Source organism: Schistocerca nitens, chromosome 3 (assembly GCF_023898315.1).
Source record: "Schistocerca nitens isolate TAMUIC-IGC-003100 chromosome 3, iqSchNite1.1, whole genome shotgun sequence".
NCBI lineage: Eukaryota > Metazoa > Arthropoda > Insecta > Orthoptera > Acrididae > Schistocerca > Schistocerca nitens.
Genome location: NC_064616.1, coordinates 881824297 through 881848734, shown reverse-complemented (window position 1 = coordinate 881848734; position 24438 = coordinate 881824297). Strand labels below are relative to the sequence as shown.

Below are 24438 nucleotides of genomic sequence, written 5' to 3'. Positions count from 1 at the left end.
TAGAGGCTTATGTCACTAGGGGTAAGATAGATACTGCCTACAGGAAAATTAAAGAGACCTTTGGAGAAAAGAGAACCACTTGTATGAATATCAAGAGCTCAGATGGAAACCCAGTTCTAAGCAAAGAAGGGAAAGCAGAAAGGTTGAAGGAGTATATAGAGGGTCTATACAAGGGCGATGTACTTGAGAACAATATTATGGAAATGGAAGAGGATGTAGATGAAGATGAAATGGGAGATATGATACTGCGTGAAGAGTTTGACAGAGCACTGAAAGATCTGAGTCAAAACAAGGCCCCGGGAGTAGACAACATCCCATTAGAACTACTGACGGCCTTGGGAGAGCCAGTCCTGACAAAACTCTACCATCTGGTGAGCAAGATGTATGAGACAGGCGAAATTCCCCCAGACTTCAAGAAAAATATAATAATTCCAATCCCAAAGAAAGCTGGTGTTGATAGATGTGAAAATTACCGAACTATCAGTTTAATAAGCCATAGCTGCAAAATACTAACGCAAATTCTTTACAGACGAATGGAAAAACTAGTAGAAGCCGACCTCGGGGAAGATCAGTTTGGATTCCGTAGAAATGTTGGAACACGTGAGGCAGTACTGACCCTACGACTTATCTTAGAAGCTAGATTAAGGAAAGGCAAACCTACATTTCTAGCATTTGTAGACTTAGAGAAAGCGTTTGACAATGTTGACTGGAATACGCTCTTTCAAATTCTCAAGGTGGCAGGGGTAAAATACAGGGAGTGAAAGGCTATTTACAATTTGTACAGAAACCAGATGGCAGTTATAAGAGTCGAGGGACATGAAAGGGAAGCAGTGGTTGGGAAGGGAGTGAGACAGAGTTGTAGCCTGTCCCCAATGTTATTCAATCTTAATATTGAGCAAGCAGTAAAGGAAACAAAAGAAAAATTCAGAGTAGGTATTAAAGTCCATGAAGAAGTAATAAAAACTTTGAGATTTGCCAATGACATTGTAATTCTGTCAGAGACAGCAAAGGACTTGGAAGAGCAGTTGAACGGAATGGATAGTGTTTTGAAAGGAGGATATAAGATGAACATCAACAGAAGCAAAACGAGGATAATGGAATGTAGTCGAATTAAGTCAGGTGATGCTGAGGGAATTAGATTAGGAAATGAGACACTTAAAGTAGTAATGGAGTTTTGCTATTTGGGGAGCAAAATAACTGATGATGGTCGAAGTAGAGAGGATATAAAAGGTAGACTGGCAATGGCAAGGAAAGTGTTTCTGAAGAAGGGAAATTTGTTAACATCGAATATAGATCTAAGTGTCAGGAAGTCATTTCTGAAAGTATTTGTATGGAGTGTGGCCATGTATGGAAGTGAAACATGGACGATAAATAGTTTGGACAAGAAGAGAATAGAAGCTTTCGAAATGTGGTGCTACAGAAGAATGCTGAAGATTAGATGCATGGATCACATAACTAATGAGGAGGTATTGAATAGGATTGGGGAGAAGAGAAGTTTGTGGCACAACTTGACTAGAAGAAGGGATCGGTTGGTAGGACATGTTCAGAGGCATCAAGGGATCACCAATTTAGTATTGGAGGGCAGCATGGAAGGTAAAAATCGTAGAGGGAGACCAAGAGATGAATACACTAAGCAGATTCAAAAGGATGTAGGTTGCAGTAGGTACTGGGAGATGAAGAAGCTTGCACAGGATAGAGTAGCATGGAGAGCTGCATCAAACCGGTCTCAGGACTGAAGACCACAACAACAAAACAACATTTTGAATACTGAAAAATGAAGTGAATTCTTTTATTATAGTTTATATTTATTTCTATATATGTTACTATTACTATTTTCAGTAACTTTTCATTCTGGTAATTAATTTTCACATGTTTTGCTTTATTATTCAGTCTGATTTCTTTTGATAAATTTTAAATTTAAATCAACACATAAGCTTCTAACAAGATAAAAAGAAGAAAAGAAGTCACCAACCGTGTTTTCTTCACTTGCATGTTGTGTGTAAGCTTCTCTAATGTGACCTCCCCAGTTTTTCTATCAAATATGAGAACACACTCTTTCTTATATGGTCGATGAGAGCCTTTAAATATTGTTTGTGGAGTTCCTGCTCCATCCATATGAGGTACAGTTACAGTAACTTGGTGGTTTTCACCTACAGCTACTGTTGCCTTCTTTGTCATATCGACACTTGCTGGTTTGAAGTCATCTGACACAAATAAATAAAATAACTTGAAATACAGTTACAGTGTCATTACATTAAAACAACAATATATATGTATTTTTTATCTCCTGTACTCAAAGAATTTGCAAGTTAACAACAGCATGGAAGAAAATTTATGCAAACAATGACAAAACTTAATGAAAAATGTCAAGTGTATTTGATAAAGCTGTAAGTTAACTGGAGTCACGCTACAGATTAGATATGATTTAACACACTTTTCATTCAAATAGAAATTTATAATGACCCAAACACTAACATAAAATTTAATCTATTCCATGTTAAATTCATATCATTACTTGAAAATAGCTTTCCACATAAACTAATCAGAAAGGGCATTAAACAGACATGTAAAAAACTGTGGATCACAAGAGAGATTAAAGTATTTTGTGAACAAAAAAACCTGTGGGCAATAACAAGTACATATACTGCAGTAGTCACATACTACACAAACTATTTCTCAAAATTACTAAGAAAAATTATTAAAAATATCAAGGAACATGTACATAATGTCAGAAAGCAGTAATTCTAACAATGGACTTAAGGCTATAGGGAATGTAGTAACACAAGAGACAAGACAATGAGCCCCAGAACAGGATATCATCATTATTGAGCTAACTGGAAGGGCTAAAAATGATGAGTCACAGGTAGCAAATATATTTAGTAATTATTTCTTAAATATAGTAGAAAGTATAGGGAAAAGAGATCAACAGAAAAATCACAGTAGTATGTTGAAAAAGCAACTCTCATAAAATTTGATCAAATTAATGCATCACCAACGTCTCCTTCTAAAATTAAGAATATTATATATTTGATCAAAATAAAAGATCATCTGGATTTGATGGTGTTGCCAACAGAGTACTAAAGATTTATTTCTATATAATATGCGCAGTCTTATCTGAAAAATGTAATGCATCACTAACTCAAGGCATTTTTCTGGAGTCACTAAAATAAGACATTGTCAAACCCCTCTTTAAGGGAGGTGATAGGAGAAATGTCAAACTGTTCCACAACTGGCATCATTTTCCAACATTTTTGAGAAGGTGGTGTATTCTACAGTAGTATCTGATCTGCACAACAACTATATATTCAGAAAACCACAGTTTCATTCATTTACTTCTTCATTCATTTATTATAAAATAAGTTTCCCAAAGTATGAAACCTTGACAGGAAACTCCTTGTTACACACTAGCTGATTTGTGACACTCTTAAAGCCTACAAGGCTCCATAGAGCACATTTAGGATTGAAATCAATCCCCCCTATGAATCTAAAAATCAGTAACTTCAAATACAGATCATTAACGAAAATATGAGCATATGGAAGAGGTTCCCAGATCTGTGAGTTGCTCAATGATTTCTTAAGTAACAGTGACACTGTTCTCAACAGTGAGTGCTCCTCAGTGAAAAGGGCATCGTCAGGAGTGCCCCAGAGATATGGATAGTAGCACTATTATTTTCTATACATACAAATGATCTAGCAGACTCGGTGAGCAACAATCTGCGACTGTTTGTTGATGATGCTGTGGTGTACGGGAGAAGGTGTCATTGTTGAGTGACTGTAAGAGGGTACGAGATGACTTGGAGAAAATTTCTAATTGATGTGATGAATGCCAGCTAGCTCGAAATGTAAAAGAATGTAAGTAAATGCAGATGAGTAGGAAAAACAAACCTGTAATGTTCAAATACAAAATTAGTAGTGTGTTGCTTGACACAGTTGTGTCAATTAAATACCTAGGATTAATGTTGTCAAACAACATGAAATGGATCAAGCATGTAAGGATTGAAGTGAGGAAGGTGAATGGTCGACTTTGGTTTATTGGGAGAGTTTCAGGACAAAATGATTCATGTTTAAAGGAGACCACATGTAGAACACTAGCACAACCCATTATTGAGTACTGCTTGAGTGTTTGGGATCCCCCCATCATGTCAGGTTAAAGAGAGACACTGAAGCAATTCAGAGGCAGGCTGTTAGATTTGTTACTGTTAGGTTCAGTCAACACACACATATTATGGATATGCTTTGGGAACTCAAATGGGAGTCCCTAGTTGGAAGATGATGTTCTTTTTGATGAATGCTTCTGGGAAAGTTTAGAGAACTGGCATCTGAAGCTGACTTTGAACAATCCTACTGGCACCAACATATATTTTGTGTAAGGACCATGAGCATAAAATATGAGAAATTAGGGCTTGTATGAACGCATATAGATAGTCACTTTTCCCTTCACTCTATTTGCGAGTCGAACAGGAAAAGAAATGATCAATAGTGGTACAGGGTACTCTCCACGACACACCATACAGTGGTTTGTGGAGTATTTATGTACATGAAGCTGTAAATGTCACCATGGTTTACACCAGAGGCATCCACTATTGCGAGTCTTGAGATCAGGCATCATATATTACCTGGAGGGGCAAAAGGAATTTACTGGGAAATTTCATATGCCAGCACCAGCAAGAGAAACATCTGGTTACATGTCAATAAGTCCCAAAGAACTGGATACATTGCCAATGAATCACATTTTGGTAGTCATGTACCATGAGAGACTGTTCAAAGAATCCGAGAAGCAATCAAAAGAAGTCTGAATGCATCAACTCATCATTCAAGCAATGAGTTAAAGACAAGCCAAAATCAACAATTTTGAGGGGTTTAAACCTTATGCTAAAGAAAAAAAAGCATACCACATTCAGATGCTTTACAAATGAGACCATGAAGATTATACAGCTCGCCAAGCTGTGTGTTACAATTTGATACACTCTGTATACAACGAACTCCTTGTGGATTATATGTTGTTTACTTATGAGACCAAATTCCCCATCTGAATAGAATTTAACAAACATAACTGCCATATTTGGGGTAATGTGCCACCTCACACTACCACTGAATGGCAAAGATATCAAAAATGAATGTGTGGCTTGAATTCACAGAGACTACAGTTTACAGACCATTCAGTTTTGAAGAAGAAACAGTTGCTGGAAACATTTACCTTGATATGCTGGAGCAATTCTTGGAGTCACATCTCCAACAAGAAGGCACTGCTGACATTGTTGTGTTGCAAATGAATGGCGTATCTCCTCATTTTGCTCTCATAGTAAGGGAGTACCAAAATTGAAGATTCACCAACAGATGGACAGGCAGAGGTTCAGCAAAAGTGCAACCATCATGTTCAACTGATTTGACATCCATACATTTCTTCACTTAGGGGTACATGAAATCAATTGTGTACAAAACAAAGATAAGGGATGTCCAGGATCTAAGAGCTCAAACCCTGAATGCAGCAATGGCTATTTCACTAGATATGCTTCAGAATGTATTCAGGTCTGCTCTTGTATGGTGGAGGCAAGGATTAAAAATGGAAGGAGCACACACTGAAGTATGATGAAAATGTATACATAGACTGACAATAAATATATGTACAAGTTACATAAATGCAATTATTTCACAAAAATGGATTGAAAGTTTATGACCAAATTTATCAACCTGTTTGACATAAAATCAATGAAGACTGATAACACAGTCCTATACATGGAACAGAATAATAAACTGAGTCACTGCCAGTTGTTCACAGAACACCAACTACATCAAAAATCAGAGAATGAGTTTGACGATATTGTATTTCTTTTCACTACTGTCATACTGTTCTGCTACAGCAAGCCATGTTATTACAGTCAGCTACAGACAATACTTCCAGCTGGCAACAGAACAGTTATGATTCATTTTTGTTGTTTGGACTTTTCTTCTGCATGGTATGTTTATTTTATGCAACAGTAAGTTATTTGACAAACAAGTTGTAAGACTATTATAACACAAAGCAAATTCATTACTACATGTTCATGGGAGGTGTGCAAATGAATCTAATATGGAGATGCACAGCTATAGTAGCCTCAGTTATATTGCACATACAGTTATGTACCGAGTGATCAAAAAGTCAGTATAAATTTGAAAACTGAATAAATCACGGAATAATGTAGATAGAGAGGTACAAATTGAAACACATGCTTGGAATGACATGGGGTTGTATTAGAACCAAAAAAATAGTTCAAAAAATGTCCGACAGATGGCGCTTCATCTGATCAGATTAGCAATAATTAGCATAACAAAGTAAGACAAAGCAAAGATGATGTTCTTTGCAGGAAATGCTCAATATGTCCACCGTCACTCCTCAACAATAGCTGTAGTCGAGGAATAATGCTGTGAACAGCACTGTTAAGCATGTCCGGAGTTATGGTGAGGCATTGGCGTCGGATGTTGTCTTTCAGCATCACTAGAGATGTCGGTCGATCACGATACACTTGCGACTTCAGGTAACCCCAAAGCCAATAATCGCACGGGCTGAGGTCTGGGGACCTGGGATGCCAAGCATGACGAAAGTGGCGGCTGAGCACACAATCACAACAAACAACGTGCACAAGAGATCTTTCACGCGCCATCTGTCGGACATTTTGTGAACTTCCTCCCCCCCCCCCCAATAATACCCCATGTCATTCCAAGCATGTGTGTCAATTTTTACCTCTCTATCTACATTATTCCGTGGTTTATTCAGTTTTCAAATTTATACTGACTTTTTGATCACCCTGTACTTAGCTTTTTCTGGGTTTTCTTAGTAGTGCCAGTATGAACAGGATGAGTATGCGCTGTGTGCGGACACTGGAGGAGCTGGCCACAGATCATGAACAGCTCAAGGTGCTTTTGGCTACAGTCAGTTGTCTTCAGGCTGCTACTTTGGGGTTTAGCAGTGGCAGAGATGCCTCAGGTATCACTCATTTCGTTCAAAGACTCTGCTGTCGAGGCACCTTCCGTGTGCATCTGCCACAGGGGGCCCGCCCTCAACGGAGAGTGACACTTCGAACATCAAAATTTTATCAGTTAATTGTCAAAGTATTTGTAACAAGGTACCCAAATTTATGCCCTGCTGGAAATTCGCTGTGCTCAAATTATTCTCGGGACCAAGAGCTGACTGAAACCTGCAAGTAGGTAGCTCTGAAATATTTAGTGAGTCACGGAATGTATATCAAAAAGACAGACTAGGTAGCATGGAAAGGGGAGTGTTCATTGGAGTTGATGAAAATATTGTCTCTAATAAGGCGAACTTTGAGTGAGACTGTGAAGTTATCTGGATGCTTATAACAAGTCCAGGTGAAGTTAAGTTAATTGTTGGATGTTTTTGCTGGCCACCTGATTCTGCCTTGACAGTTTTAGAGTCATTTGAAGAAAGTCTATAGTCAGTAGTGTAGAAAAACCAAGATCATGCAATCTTAGTTGGAGGCAACTTTAACATTGGTCATCTATGGATTCACTGCAGGGGGTATGGAAAGACAGTCTTGCAAAGTACTTTTGAAGATGTTTTCCAAAACCTGTCTTGAGCAGCTAGTTTGGCAGCCCATGTGCAATAAAAATATTTTAGGTTTTCTAGCAACAAACAGGCCTGACTTTATTGATGGTGTCAGTATAGAGACAGGGATTACTGACCATGATGTCATCACAGTGATGATGGTTACTAAAGTTAACAAACCTATCAAGAAGGCTAGAAGAGTATTTTAGCTAGAAAGAGCAGATAAGCAGTTGCTAGCATCCCACTTAGACAATAATAAGACATCATTTAGTCCCAGTATGATAGAAGCAGAGGAATTATGGGCAAAGTTTAAATGCATTGTAAATCACACTCTGGAAAAGTATTTGCAGAGTAAGTGGATTAAGGACAGAAATGACACACAGTGGATAACTAACAAAATTCGGAAGAAGCTGGGGAAGCAGAGACAGTCGCACTGTCGGTTCAAATGAGAAGGTGCACATGACAACAGGTGAAAGTTAACAGAGGTTCATGTGTCCACAAAAAGATCAATGCATGAAGCATATGACTATCATCATCATCATCATCATCATCATCATTATACATTAGCAAAGGACATAACTGAAAACCCAAGAAAATTCTGGTTCTATGTAAAACTGATAAGCAGGTCGAATGCACAAATGGTTTAATTCGTACCTAGCTGGAAGAGTGCAGAAAGTTGAAATAAGTAGTTCTCATAACATGAAAAGATCAGCACATTCCTCAAACTGGGGAATTATCAAGAATGGGGTTCCACAAGGGTCAATCTTGGGTCCTTTGTTGTTCTTATTATACAGGGTGATTCAAAAAGAATACCACAACTTTAAAAATGTGTATTTAATGAAAGAAACATAATATAACCTTCTGTTATACATCATTACAAAGAGTATTTAAAAAGGTTTTTTTTTCACTCAAAAACAAGTTCAGAGATGTCCAATATGGCCCCCTCCAGACACTCGAGCAATATCAACCCGATACTCCAACTCGTTCCACACTCTCTGTAGCATATCAGGCGTAACAGTTTGGATAGCTGCTGTTATTTCTCGTTTCAAATCATCAATGGTGGCTGGGAGAGGTGGCCGAAACTCCATATCCTTAACATACCCCCATAAGAAAAAATCGCAGGGGGTAAGATCAGGGCTTCTTGGAGGCCAGTGATGAAGTGCTCTGTCATGGGCTGCCTGGCGGCCGATCCATCGCCTTGGGTAGTTGACGTTCAGGTAGTTACGGACAGATAAGTGCCAATGTGGTGGCGCTCCATCCTGCTGAAATATGAATTGTTGTGCTTCTTGTTCGAGCTGAGGGAACAGCCAATTCTCTAACGTGCTACATTTTCATCACTCGTTCTCGGCCGTCCAGAACTTTTCCCTTTGCACAAACACCCATTCTCTGTAAACTGTTTATACCAACGTTTAATACACCACCTATCAGGAGGTTTAACACCATACTTCGTTCGAAATGCACGCTGAACAACTGTCGTCGATTCACTTCTGCCGTACTCAATAACACAAAAAGCTTTCTGTTGAGCGGTCGCCATCTTAGCATCAACTGACGCTGACGCCTAGTCAACAGCGCCTCAAGCGAACAAATGTACAACTAAATGAAACTTTATAGCTCCCTTAATTCGCTGACAGATAGTGCTTAGCTCTGCCTTTTTGTCGTTGCAGAGTTTTAAAATCCTAAAGTTGTGGTATTCTTTTTGAATCACCCTGTATATTAATGACTTGCCATTCTATATTCATGAAGAGGCAAAGTTAGTTCTCTTTGCTGATGATACAAGTATAGTAATCACACCTGACAAACAAGAATTAACTGATGAAATTGTCAATACTGTCTTTCAGAAAATTACTAAGTGGTTCCTTGTAAACGGACTCTCACTGAATTTTGATAAGACACAGTACATACAGTTCCGTACAGTGAATGGTATGATGCCATTAATAAATATAGACCTTAATCAGAAGCATATAGCTAAGGTAGAATATTCCAAATTTTTAGGTGTGTCCATTGATGAGAGATTAAATTGGAAGAAACACATTGATGATCTGCTGAAACGTTTGAGTTCAGCTACTTATGCAATAAGGGTCATTGCAAATTTTGGTGATAAACATCTTAGTAAATTAGCTTACTACGCCTATTTTCACTCATTGCTTTCATATGGCATCATATTTTGGGGTAATTCATCACTGAGGAATAAAGTATTTATTGCACAAAAGCGTGTAATCAGAATAATAGCTGGAGTCCACCCAAGATCATCCTGCAGACATTTATTTAAGGATCTAGGGAATTCACAGTAGCTTCTCAGTATATATACTCTCTTATGAAATTTGTTATTAACAACCAAACCCAATTCAAAAGTAATAGCAGTGTGCATAACTACAATACTAGGAGAAAGGATGATCTTCACTATTCAAGATTAAATCTAACTTTGGCACAGAAGGGGGTGAATTATACCGGCACTAAAGTCTTTGGTCACTTACCAAATAGTATCAAAAGTCTGACAGATAACCAACAAGTATTTAAGAAGAAATTAAAAGAATTTCTGAATGACAACTCCTTCTACTCCATAGAGGAATTTTTAGATATAAATTAAGGGGGGGGGGGGGGGAATATTAAAAAAATAAAAAATAAAGAAAAACAAAAAACACAAAAAAAATAAAGTTGTTATATTATATATTGTTAAATTAACCTAATTATGTCATGTATTGGAAAATTTGACTCGTTCCACATCATTACGAAATATCGTATTCATGATCCATGGAACTAGTATTAATCTAATCTAATCTTCTATGCAACCACTTGCTGACCAATTTGGTGCAGCGATAGAAGATAGCCAAAGGAAAGCTGGAGTTTTAAATTTCACATTTAAGAAATAGTTCACCCAGGAGTATCATACAAATATACCATTGTTTGAGTATCATACAGTCTCCCATGTGGAGGACATAGCAGTAGGTGTCAATGGCATAAAAAGCAATTTAAAAATTTGAAAACAAATAAGTCATCTGGTCTGAATGGAATCCCAATTTGGTTTTACAAAGCGTACTCTACGGCACTTACTTAACTTGCATTTCTCACAAATCTCTCACCCTGCACAAAGTCCCAGATGGCTGGAAAAAAGTGCATGTGATGCCTAGACACAAAGAGGGTAAAAGAGCTGACCTATAAAATTAGAGACCATTGTCCTACACATCAGTTTGCTGCAGTAGCCCTGAACATATTCCGAGGTTCAACATAGTAAATTTCCTTAAGAAGGAAACACTTCTGTCCACAGATCCACAAATTAGCACTGTTTAGGAAGCATTGTGTGTTCAAAACTCAGCTTGCATCTTCTCCTGTGAACGATGGATGAAGGGCAAAAGACAGATACCATATTCCTAGATTTCCAAAAAGCATTTGTAATGGTGCCCCACTGAAGACCCTTAACAAAGGTACAAGCATATGGAATAGTTTCCCAGATATGTGAGTGGCTCGAAGACTTCTTTAAGTAATAGGATCCAGTACATTGTGCTCAACAGCAAGAGTCAATAAAAGACAAAGGAATCACCAGGAGTGCCCCATGGAAGTGTGATAAGACCCCTATTATTGTCCTTATATGTAAATGATCTGGCAGACAGAATGAGCAGCAATCTGCAGCTGTTTGCTGTGGTGTATGGGAAGGTGACTTTGTGGAGTGATGTAGGAGGATACAAGAAAACTTAGACAAAATTTCTAGTTGGTGATAAGTGGCAACTAGCTTTAATTGTAGAAAAATGTAAATTAATGCAGATGAGTAAGAAAAACAATCCCATAATGTTCAAATACAACATTAATGGTGTGCTACTGAACAGAGTCAGATCGATTGAGTGTCTAGACATAATACTGCAAAGCTGCAAAGTGATATGAAATGGAATGATCATGTAAGGACTGTAGTGGGGAAGGCGAATGGTCGAGTTTTAGGAAAGAGTGGGTCATTTGTGAAGGATACTGCATATAAAAGACTAGTGTGACCCATTCTTGAGTACTACTCAAGTGTCTGAGATTTCCACCAGATCAGATTAAAGAAATAAATTGAAGCAATTCAGAGGCAGGCTGCTAGATTAGTTACCAGTAGGTTCAGTCAACACCAAGCATTACAGTGATGCTTTGGGAACTCAAATGGGAATCCCTGGAGTGAAGGAGAAGTTCTGTTCGAGGAACATTATTAAGAAAATTTAGAGAACTGACATTTGAAGCTGACTAGAAACAATTCTACTGCTGCCAATGCACATTTCACGTAAGGGCCATTAACATAAAATAAAATAAGTTAGGATTTGTAAGGAGGCATGCAGACAGTTGTTTTTTCCCTTGCTCTGTTTGTGGGTGGTAAAGGAAGGGAAATGACTAGTAGTGGTAAAACGTACCCTCCACCACGCACCATACAGTGGCTTGCAGAATACGTATGTGGATGTAGGATTGTAAACCAGCAAAATTGCCTGGTTCAACTGGTAATGAGGACGAAAAGATTTCTTTTGGCGCATAATGTCTATGCCTATTCTAAAATCTCATGTAATAGAGGTGATTACACACACACACACACACACACACACACACACACAGAGAGAGGGGGGGAGGGGGAGGGGGAGGGGGGAGGGGGAGAGAGAGAGAGAGAGAGAGAGAGAGAGAGAGAGAGAGTTGTTATTTCTAAATTTAAAGATAAAAATAAGAAAAATCTTGCATTATGGAGGAAAAAAAGATGTTGGTTGATTACTAGACTGAAAAGTATGAGCAAGTCGCTCTGCAACAGACTAAAGCACCTTGCCTATAAGCTTAGGTTGGAGTCCAGGCAACACACAACATTTTAATTTTTTTTGTCCCATTTGTCCTGCCATCAATTAAAATAGAGGGTAGGTACCCACCTAAGTCTGCTTCTGTCTTCTCATTAAAATATAAAGTGCAAGCTGTTGAAATACATAGTACAACAATTTGTTCACCATTAGTAAAGATATGCAATAAATGATAATGCCCTACTAGGAAACACATCAGAGTGACTGATATGAGATGTGCTGTGGTCAGAGCATTGGTTTCATGGATCATATCTTATTGTCCTTCACTACCAACCATTCATTATCCCACAGTTGCACACCTATTATTCAACACCACGAATTACACATTGTATTCCCCACGAACCATCAAGGTTGTTCCACCTCCTTCATCATTTCCCCAAACTTCTATGTGCCCAGTACCAAGCAGAAGTTTGGTTTAATTTTTTTCCACATTTCATGGATCATATGCATGACAACTTGCTACCATGTGAAATAAGTCAGTAATTTTACAAATAAGATACATTTTCTGCGTGAAAAAATGGTTACATGCTGGACAGTAACATAACTGGATGTTTTTCAATCTTAAGCTACCACACAGTCTTATAAACATAACTCAACCACATACAAGTTATTTACTCAGAAATTCATTTATCGGGTAGGAGGAATTCTCAAGCAGAAATAATTTCAATTTGTTTTTTAAAACTGCCATTATCTCTATTTCACATCAGAAGTGGTCAGATATTTTTATGGCTGCGTACTGTGCTCCTTTCTGTGTGAGAGAGGGTTAAGTTGTGGACAGTGGAAGCTATTTTTGTTCTTAGTGTTGTATTTCATTCACCACAGTATTTATTAATGCTACTATTATTTTCAAATTGTGTCCGATTCTTCACAAATGTACTGTGGAGCTGTTGTCAGTACATCTAAACAGTTGCTTACATTGATAACAGACACCAGATACTATCCTTACGTAATGTACTTGTGCAATGAATACTTTGTCTACATGTGGCACTGCTCCATAAAATTATTCCATAAGTCACCAACCAATGAAGTAAACTAAGTAAGGCAATTTTTTAATGCATTTATCATGAACATCAGCAATTACACATAGAGCACACATTGCTGAACTCATGTACTTCATAAGGTTTATATACACTGCGCAAAACAATTAAATGGCCACTTTCTTTTAAACCCAGGCACCCCCCCCCCCCCCCCCATCATGACACAGAAGCTCAAAGGTGCCTAAAACCTTCCTTTGTAATGGTGCAGAAGGTCAAAGCTCAGAAGTTCGTTTGAAGTGTAAAGTAGGTTCATGATGTCACATTGGCACATTTTCTTAAGAGTGGATGATGGAAACATTTCACGTCATCACACCTCCCCTTACCCAATGGTAAGGAGCGTAATGCTCTTTTGCCAATGTATACCATCAATGTGTTAAACTGTGTCCAGATACTAGTCCCAAATCAGTCAAGTATGACGACATTGTTAAACTGCTACATGAACATTTCGATAGTGAGATCCGGGTTGCAGCTGCAAAGTTTAAATTACTTCGTCTCAAGTACAAGCCCCAATCAAACTCTAAAATAGTGGGTTGCCAACTCAGAGGGCTAACAAGGCATTGTAAGTTTAAGTGTCCTTGTGGTATCAATTACAGTAATGTCATCTTATGTGACTCAATCACACAGAATGTATCACATATGTGTATTTACGCTGCAATTCTAAAACTGACAGATCCTGATCTAAAAACACTTCTGCCTATCGTGGAATCTCAAACTATTGTTGACTCAACAGAGGTTGATTTTGAGGCTCTATGTATTTCTTTTGTTCATAGTGCACAAGTCACTCACGTACATTATGGTGCTAAAATGATTAAACAAAGAGCTTAGACAAACAGTAAGTGTAGAAGTAAAATCTTTCAATCTTTTGGTACATGCCATGTGTTACAACATTCTGTGAGGCAGTCTTGTCTTCAGTGCTTTTTGAATCATGACCAGAAAGTTTTTCCTTGTCATGCAATTTGCTGACAGTGTGGACAGCATGGTCACATTCAAACTGTAAGTTTATGTGACAACCTATGGTCAGGCAATGGCCACCACTGTGCAAATGCACAGCTGCAGCAAAGCTGTGAACAAGTGCATTGGGTTAGGTTGGGTAAGCCACTGACAATGGCACAAATCGAATCTTGCACTTCTGCATCATGGAAATCTTAAGTTGCAACACACAGGCAGGAATAAACAAAACACAGTTCGTCACTCCACGAAAAGTTGGCAGGAAAATTACACGTGCCAATTAATGAAGTTTCATGTCCACTGTAGGCAGATGAAATAAAAGTAGGTTGATGTAATGTAGGCTACTGATTCTGTCATATGTGTCTTTATTTATTAAGGAAATAGAAGCACCAGTGTCCAACTGTAAGTGAACTGCCTTTTGTTCCACTCATAACTGAACAAAAAGCAAACTTGTACAGTACAAGGAACTGTTTGAAACACATATTACAATGAAAGACAATGCACGGCTGCAATTTTTTCATTCACGGTCTATCCCCCATGCAATACATTAGCAAACTGCACAGATGGAACGACAATCGGGTTATCCAACATGTATCTGCAAGCCAATGGGCATCACCCACAGTTATTCACAAGAAGCCTTCTTGTGGTATACCATACATCTGCTTGCTGATTTTAAAGCAACATTAAACCCATAAACTTTCACGGATTCTTTTCCTCTTTCACATCCAGAGGAATTGATGGACAGACTGGGGCAAGGCAGATACTTTTCAAAGATTGATTTGCATGAGGCATATTTGCAGTTACCACTGGACGAGCATCCATGCAATAATTTGTTATGAACACTCACCTTGGAACTGCTTCAACTTCTGCAATTTTCAACAGTTCTTGGAACAGTTAACAGCAAAACTTCCTGCTTGTAAAAGCTATTTGGACAATATTATAGTCATATTATAGTCACGGGTTCTATAACTGTTGAACATCTAGCAAATTTAGAGTGTTTGATTCAAGTTATTGCTGTGGCTGGCTTAAAGTGCATCAAAGAAAAGTGTTCCTTCTTCCAGGAAGAACTGAACTACTTAGGTTACATAATTCATGCACAGGGTGCTTATCCTGCTACATCGCATTTGGCTGCAATTATAGAACTGCCGGTGCTCACAAGGGAACCTCCCCATCGCACCCCCCTCAGAATTAGTTATAAGTTGGTACAGTGGATAGGCCTTGAAAAACTGAACACAGATCAATCGAGAAAACAGGAAGAAGTTGTGTGGAACTATGGGAAAATAAGCAAAATATACAAACTGAGTAGTCCATGTGTAATATAGGCAACAACCAGGTGTTTGTAAACACATGAACGCCGTGGTCCCGTGGTTAGCGTGTGCAGCTGTGGAACCATAGGTCCTTGGTTCAAGTCTTCCCTCGGGAGAAAATTTTAATTTTTTATTTTCAGACAATTATCAAAGTTCAGGCACTCACATATAATCAACTTCACTCTCCAAAATTCCAGGACATGTTCAGATTTGCTTGGACATATGCAGGATTTGACGGTCTACACACGGAAAAATTTGAAAACGTTACAAACATGTTTTGACAGAGCACAGACAAAACTGAGCGACTATGAAACTGTTGCATTCATTTGTTGCAGTTTATGTGACAGACTCTTATGTTTTCACACTTTTTTGGGAGTGATTATCACATCCACAAGAAAACCTAAATCGGGCAAGGTAGAAGAATCTTTTTACCCATTCACCAAGTGTACAAGTTAGGTGGGTTGACAACATATTCCTGTCATGTGACGCACATGCCGTCACCAGTGTCATATAGAATATATCAGACGTGTTTTCCTGTGGAGGAATCGGTTGACCTATGACCTTGCAATCAAATGTTTTCGGTTTCCATTGGACAGACACATCCTTTCGGCTACTAATCGCATGGTTTTGCGGTGTGGTCGCAAAACACAGACACTAAACTTATTACACTGAACAGAGACGTCAATGAACAAACGGACAGATCACAACTTTGCAAAAATAAAGAAAGTAAACTTTTCACTCTAGGGAAGATTTGAACCAGGAACCTCTCGCTCCGCAGTTGCTCACGCTCACCACGGGACCACGGCGCTCCTGAACTCAGACTCTCCTAGATGTTGCGTATCTTGCACATGGACTACTTAGTTTGTATATTTTGCTTAGTTTTTTCATAGTTCCACACAACTTCTTCCTGTTTTCTCGATTGATCTGTGTTCAGTTTTTCAAGGCCTATCCACTGTGCCAACTTATAACTAAATCTGAGGGGGGTGCGATGGGGAGGTTCCCTTGTCAGAAACATTAAAGAGTTCCAATCAGTCATGGGAAAGCTCACATATTATATCTCATTGGTTGTTAACAATGTGCAAATTGCTGCATTGCTCAACTGGCTGCACTAGAAAAATGTTCCTTTTGTGAGGCCCAGAATGCATTTCAGCAATTTTTTATTCACTTCGCTCCAGCTAAGCCTGTCATGTTAGCTGTGGATGCAACTCCTTGAGAAATTGGAGCTATGCTTTTCCATAAAATTGGTTCACCTGAAAGACCTGTTGCTTTTGCCTTGAAAATTCGTAACAAAGCATAGTGAAACTACAGTCAAGCATGAAAAAGAGGCACTTGGCGTTATCTTTGGTGTTACAAAATTCCACCAATATTTGTATGGACGGAAGTTCTATTTGCTGCCAGATCATTGCCCTTTGATGGCCCTGTTCAATCCTGCCAAGTTTGACCCACCTCGGGCAGTGCAAAAACTGCAATGCTGTCCTCTGATATTGTCAAATTATTAGCATGAGTTGTTGTATGGGCTCACTGCCCAACATTTGAACACTGACTTGTTGTCTTGGTTAGCAGTCGGTACTGATACAGTGTTTGATTCATGTGGGGAATCATGTTTTCAAATTGATTCTCAGGATTTTTAATGTCTTCAAAATTTTTCTCGATTTTCAGCATGCTGCCCCAACTGATTCTGACACAGCTCTTCAGGTTGTGTTGCAATACATGCACCATGGGTAGCCATGCAGTTTGAAAGAAATTCCTCATCCAGTGCCACCTTCACAATTTTTCGCATTATTATGTGCTATCTGCAGGATCAGGTGTCCTGTTGTTACATACAGAGAATGCCAATATGTGTCTTGTGATTTCTCACTCCCTACAGCAGGAAGTTTTGTCTTTATAGCACCAAGGTCATTGGGGCATAGTTTGCATTAAGGAACTCATTGGGCATCATTGTACTTAGCACAGAATAGATGCTCAGATTGAGCAAATGACATCTCACTGGAAAGTTTCTGTAGAATATCAGTCAGCTCCACTGAAATGCTTTTTTGAATGGCCACACTCATCTAGCTCGTGGCAATACATTAACACTGATTTCACAGATCCATACTGTAACAAATGCAGGTTTAGTGGTAGACATGTACAGCAAGTTTCCTTTTGTTGTTCCCATGAAATTCTCCACCACTGCACGTATAGTATCGGCTTTATCTTCTACTTTTTTGTCTTGAAGGGCTTCCAGATGTCACTATCTCGAACAATGGACCACAGCCAATAACAATGGACCACAGCCAATTTCCAACAATTTTGTGCTGCCAATGGCATACACCATGTGACTATTGCACCTTTTCAGCTTCCTCAGTGCAACAGTGAAGCTAAATGGTTCATTCAAAAGTCACATGAAGAAATTCCATTCCTCCCAGCACAGAGTCATTAAGAAAGCCATTGGATGATCTCATGTCGTCCAAGGTTCTACACAGCTTCAGCTGTACCAACAAAACCAGCTGTGGTGTGCTTCTGTGTCAGTGAGTCTACTCCAGAATGTTTGTCCACAGGCCCAGCATGTCACTGGGGTCCACACCAGCTGTCGCTTCTCTCTCTTCAACAGTCACGGCCAGCACAATCCACTGTGCTGCCCATGGTGGTTGATGCCCTGCTGCCACCGACATTGCCACCCATTCAGCTACCTGAACAGATGTCTATGTATGTGACATCCCCATATGGTCATCACGCCACCCAAGAAGATACACTTAATGTTCACCCAACTACAATATCTGCATTTCTGAATGCAGGCGTGTACCCTGTGACTGCTTTTTCAGTTAGTGTTCCTGGTAACTTGCAAGGCAGATACTGAGGCTGCAGGCACGGAACATCCACCCTACACAACAACGGTGAAGAGGTTTGGGGAAGAGGAATGTGGTGGTGTCTGAAGGACAAGGTGTCAAAGCAAGGTTGGCATCTCACAACGAAACCACAGACATGTACAGTTGCAGCATGCCACACCAACGATTGAGAAATGCTGGCATACCCACATCTTCTGGAGCTTCACTATGCCACTGCAATCAACTGTCTAGTTACTCCAAAGTTTATAATTTATGTCCATTGCTATGTGTACCTCATTCCAGTGGATGCCTGCAAGTTCCTACTAAAGATGTCTGTTGTGACTTCATTAACTATTTCAATTGTTTTCCTATTTAACACTTGATTTACAGTTAGGGCCATTCCATGCAATTTCACAAGGGATCGTAAGGTGACCATTTCAGAATTTAGTCATATCTGGTACATGGATACCTACATCTCTTGCCGGCTGGTGTGGCCGAGTGGTTCTAGTCGCTTCAGTCTGGAACCACGCGACCGTTACGGTCGAAGGTTCGAATCCTGCCTCGGGCATGGTTGTGTGTGCTGTCCTTAGGTTAGTTAGGTTTAAGTAGTTCTAAGTTCTAGGGGACTGATGACCTCAGATGTTAAGTCCCATAGTGCTCAGAGCCATTTGAACCTACATCTCTTGATAGTAAAACAGCCAAATAGCACTGTCCTAACTCTAACCATTTTTAATAAATTCAGGTTTGAAGACTCAAGGATGTGTACCCAGTCATTAGTCAGGCACCAGTTCCCTATTTTCAGAGACCTACTATTCAATACTGAGTTCATCTACAGACCTGTTTTTTTATGCATCTAGTATGTACTCCACTAAGTTGATATAAGTATAAAAAGTAGGATACATCATTCAGATCTTTTATGAAAAGTGTTGAAAACCACACTTTTTCTATGCTGTTCCTTAAATTTGTGATTTTTTAAAACATCATTAACTTTGCAGAGGGAAACAGTAGAGACCTCATCTTGTACACTGTAACTCTTTAGTCCTAGCATTTAGCACAAATAATAACGAAAAGCACTTGGCTGGTTGGTTGGTTCATTTGGAAGAGGGGACCAAACATCAAGGTCATTGGTCCCATTGGATTAGCAAAGGATGGGAGAGGAAGTCCACCATGCCCTTTCGAAAGAACCATCCCGGGATTTGTCTGAAGTGATTTAAGGAAGTTATGTTGAAAATCTTACAAAATAGACTTCACCAATATCTAGATCGAGAGCTGCCAGAAGAACAAGCTGGATTTAGGAAAGGAAGAGGAACTAGAGATCAAATTGCTAACATTCGGTGGATTATGGAAAAAGCAAGAGAATTCCAGAAAGATGTGTACCTCTGCTTTATTGACTACGCCAAAGCCTTTGACTGCGTCGATCACAACAAATTATGGAACGTACTGAAAAACATGGGTGTACCAGATCACCTAATTCATCTGATACGGAGTTTATACCTTGACCAAGAAGCCACGGTGAGAACTATGTATGGAACAACGAAATGGATAAAGATTCAGAAAGGGGTCCGGCAAGGCTGCATACTGTCACCGTACTTATTCAATCTGTATGCAGAACGTGTCATGAGGAATGTGAGGCTAGATGAAGGAGAAACAGGAATTAAAATAGCTGGAATAAATGTAAACAACCTCAGGTACGCGGATGATACGATCCTGTTGGCAGAAAGTGAAGAAGAATTGAGAACACTCTTACTGAAGGTGAAAGACGAAAGTGAAAAGGCTGGTCTTATGCTGAATGTGAAGAAAACGAAAATTATGGCAACTACACCTACCAATTCGTGGGATATAGCAGGAGAAACCAAGGAGGTAGTGACCACATTCAGTTATCTCGGTTCCCAGATCTCTGCTGACGGTGACTGCAGCCATGAAATCCGGAGACGCCTGTTGCTCGGTAGACAGGCGATGTCAAACCTTGACAAGGTTATAAGGTCCAGAGATATAACACTAGCAACAAAGATCCGTATTGTGAGGGCTATGGTCTTTCCAGTTGTGATGTATGGATGTGAGACCTGGACCATTAGAAAGGCTGAACAGCGAAGAATTGACTCCTTCGAATTGTGGTGTTGGAGGAAACTTCTTAGAGTTCCATGGACTGCAAAGAGAACCAACAGATCAATATTGGAGCAAATTAAACCAGATTTCTCCCTGGAAGGTCTAATCTTAAAACAAAAGCTGACCTACTTTGGACACACAATGCGAAGGCATGCCTCGCTGGAAAAAACATTAATGCTGGGGAAGATTGAAGGAACTAGAAGAAGAGGACGTCAGAGGATGAGATGGATCGATGGCATCACAGAAGCAATGTGTTCCAACCTGGAAGGTCTATGGGAGAAAGTGCAAGACAGGAAAAAGTGGCGTGATTTGGTTCATGTGGTCACGAAGAGTCGGAACCGACTAAACGAATAGAGAGAGAGAGCGAGAGAGAGAGAGAGAGAGAGAGAGATTTAAGGAAATCATGGGAAACCTAAATCAGGATGGCAAGAGGTGGGTTTGAACCGTCATCATCCTGAATGCGAGCCCAGTGTGCTAACCACTGTGCCATCTCACTCGGTAAAGCATTTGGCATTGCAGTTAGTCATTCTTACCTTCTCTTAAAGATGACTCCATCACAAAAAAATGTGAAATTTGACAAACTTCAAAGTCCTGTAGGGGTACACAGCCAATTGAATCTCAGCTTGAATTTTGGCTGAAATGTTTGTATAGCTAGTAGAATCCTAGGTGCAAAGAAGAATATCCTAACAAACTTTATTCATTCACATAGAATAAAATGAATTTCCAGTTATGCACACAATTCACAACCAATGCTACAGGGAACTGGTAAATGAAAACCGTGTGTATCGTCTAGAAAAAAGGTTCCTAAAATATTTGTGGTTGGGCTATAGGTCACAACTGCAAACTGGTAAGAGCTGAAAACAGTTACTATTCATTTTTCTTAATTTATATGTTGAATTTCACTGTTAAATGTCTTTCAGCATATGATAAATTCTTATTCTGTTACTGTAAATTAAAAAGATATTCTCAGTGAAACATAAGAAAGAGTGCAAGCAATAATGAGAGACATTAATAACCTTTTAATTACATACTGGTATATATTGATGTAACAATTCTACAAATAACAGTTTCATAATAAAATTCAGATATAAAGAAGGAAACTGTACTTTTAAAACACTTCTGCCTTGCACATAACTTTGTTTTCCTTGACATCTTGATCCAAAAACAAAATAAATTCACTGAAAGGTGAGCGATACAATTTTTTGACAGTACTTATTGTCAGGTTTATACAACTGCACACTGTGACTTTGTGATGATGGGACATCCAGGACATCCACCTTAGATATAACATTGGAGAAGGGGACCCAAACAGCATCATTCATACTGAACCACGAAAGGAACTGTAATTCAGCAGGAGGCATGCAGTTAAACTCAAGATCTTTAAATTCATGTTATGCATGGGAAATGTATCCTATGTACCAGTTTTTACTGAATTTGAAAGCCACACATTGTCCAACTTGCAGCTGTTCCCACAATGAACTTCCATTGCAACAGTGCTCCCATTTGCATCTGTTAGAAGTTTCTTCATTAGAAAGGTGTTAGTAGCAGTGACTAGAATGCATGGTGCAATCGTGTTCCTGCAACTGTCTTTCGCTACCTGTGCTCTAAGAAACCAAAATTCAACTTGCAGTGAACACATTCAAGTTTTACCACTTTCTCCATCTTCATGGCATTTACTATTGGTGTCACAGAGTACATGGCTCGTGTAGCAAGAAAAGTTAGAGTGCAGAGGTGTAACTGCTGCTTCAGAAAGCAGAAAAGGTTAAAAGATGTTACCTGAAATTGTGGAACAAGATGTACTGATATTTTACAAAAAATATAATTTCTCAAGATTTTTTACAAGGAAGGATATATTACGTTTCTGTCATGGTAAATAAAATGATTATTTTATTTAATCTGAAAGAGATGTGCACAAAATACTCCACAAAATACAGGTTGTTCACATGTCCATTGTTTCTTCACAAGAGATCAAACCATATGAAGGTTTCTTGGAACACAGGTACTGTACAATGAGGACAGTTCCACGAACATGACTGCACCATGTATACCTAGTTACTGCTACTTACACCTTTCTAATGAAGAAGACACTTCCAACAGATGTAAATGCAAGCATTGTTGCTATGGAAGCTCATGAAAATGCTCTGTGGGAACAGCTGAAAGTCAGACAATACGAGGCTTTCAAATACAATGAAAACTGGTACATAGGACACATTTCCCATGCATCACATGAATTTAAAGATGTTGAGATTAATTGCATGCCTCCTGCTGAATCACGATTCCTTTCACGGTTCAGTACGAATGATGCTGTTTGGTTCCCCTTCTCCAAAGTTACATGTTAAGGTGGATGTCCCATCATTACAAAGTCACAGTGCGTAGTTGTATAAACTTGACAATAAGTACTGTGAAAAAATTGCATCTCTCACCTTTCAGTGAACTTATTTTGTTTTTGGATGAAGATGTCAAGCAAAAACAAAGTTATATGCAAAGCAAAAGAGTTTTAAATGACGATCTCCTTCTTTATATTTGAACTTTATTATGAAACTGTTCTTTGTAGAATTTTTACACACACATACACACACACATATATTTCAGGAACCTTTTTTCAAGGGATACACATGGTTTTTATTTACCAATTCCCTGCAGTGTTGAACGTGGATTGCATGTGTAAGTAGCATTTTCATTTTATTCTGTGTCAATGAATAAAGTCTGTTATGATATACGTCTTTGCACTTGGGATTGCTACTAGCTATATAAAAATTCCAGCAAAAAATCAAGCTGAGATTCAATTGTCTACATAGCCACCCCCCCCCCCCCAAGGACTTGTTGCCAAGTTTGACTGACATTGTTTTGTGATGGAGTCATCTTTAAGAGAAAGTATGAACTACTAATTGCAATGCCTAATGCTTTTCATTATTATTTATATTTAATATTAGGACTACAGAGTTACAGCACACAAGATGTGGTCTCTACAATTTCCCTGTGCAATGTTATGATTAAAAAAAAAAAAAAAAATTTAAAGCACAGCACTGAAAAAGTACGTTTTTCAACATTTTTCACAAAAAATCTGAATGATGTATTCTACTCTTCATACCTATTTCAGCTTAGTGGCCTATATACTAATTCCACAAAAAAACTGAGGTCTGTAGGTCAACTCATTATTGAGTAGTAGGTCTCTGAAAGTACAGAAATTGGTGTCTGACTAATGACTAGGTACACACCCGAGTCTTCAAACCCGAATTTTTCAAAAATGGTTATCTTTAGGAGAGCGCTATTGGACAGTTTTACTACTAAGAAATGCAGGTATCTATGTACCAAATAAGAATAAATTCTTAAATGGTCACCTTAGGCTCCACCAAAATATCTGTGATTTTACATGGAATGATCCGTTATCATGCTGTTTACTATGGCTGATTGACAATCATGCTCCAATAACCCATTTAACATTGGATGAACACTAACTTTGCTGACCATGCCTTCACATAAAAATATACTCATCTATTTAAGTACTTCTTTCTTGCACAATTCTGGTGGGAAAGTTTACAACTGAGGTTAGACCGTAAGTGTTAAGTAAAATTTCTACTTCATATTTTTTCTCTCCCTCAATCAGAAAATTAATATTCAAATCACCATAAATTATTGTTTACTTCCTTTTATTAGACAGGTGATATAATATTACTCCAAATTTTGCTATGAACTTATGCAGGTTTATCACTGAGGATCACTAACTTCTCCTTCTGAAATTAAGAAATTATGTATTATCTCAAAAATTAAAACTTAACTGGATTTGATTGTTTTTCCAATAGAGTACTAAAGATTTGTTCCCGTATAACAATCTTGGTCTTATCTGAAACATTTACTGCATCACTTCTCAAGGCATTTTTCCAGGGAGACTGAAAT

General features: G+C 38.7%; 1 protein-coding gene across 2 annotated transcripts in view; it reads right to left on the bottom strand.

Annotated features, from left to right (window-relative positions):
* LOC126249802 (ELL-associated factor 1-like) overlaps window positions 1-24438 on the bottom strand; it is a 77048-nt gene that overhangs the window by 47540 nt on the left and 5070 nt on the right. For both annotated transcript variants that reach the window (XM_049951496.1, XM_049951495.1), the window contains exon 2: window positions 1973-2204. In XM_049951496.1, coding sequence (XP_049807453.1) covers window positions 1973-2204 — 232 coding nt within the window. The remainder of the gene's footprint in view (window positions 1-1972; window positions 2205-24438) is intronic.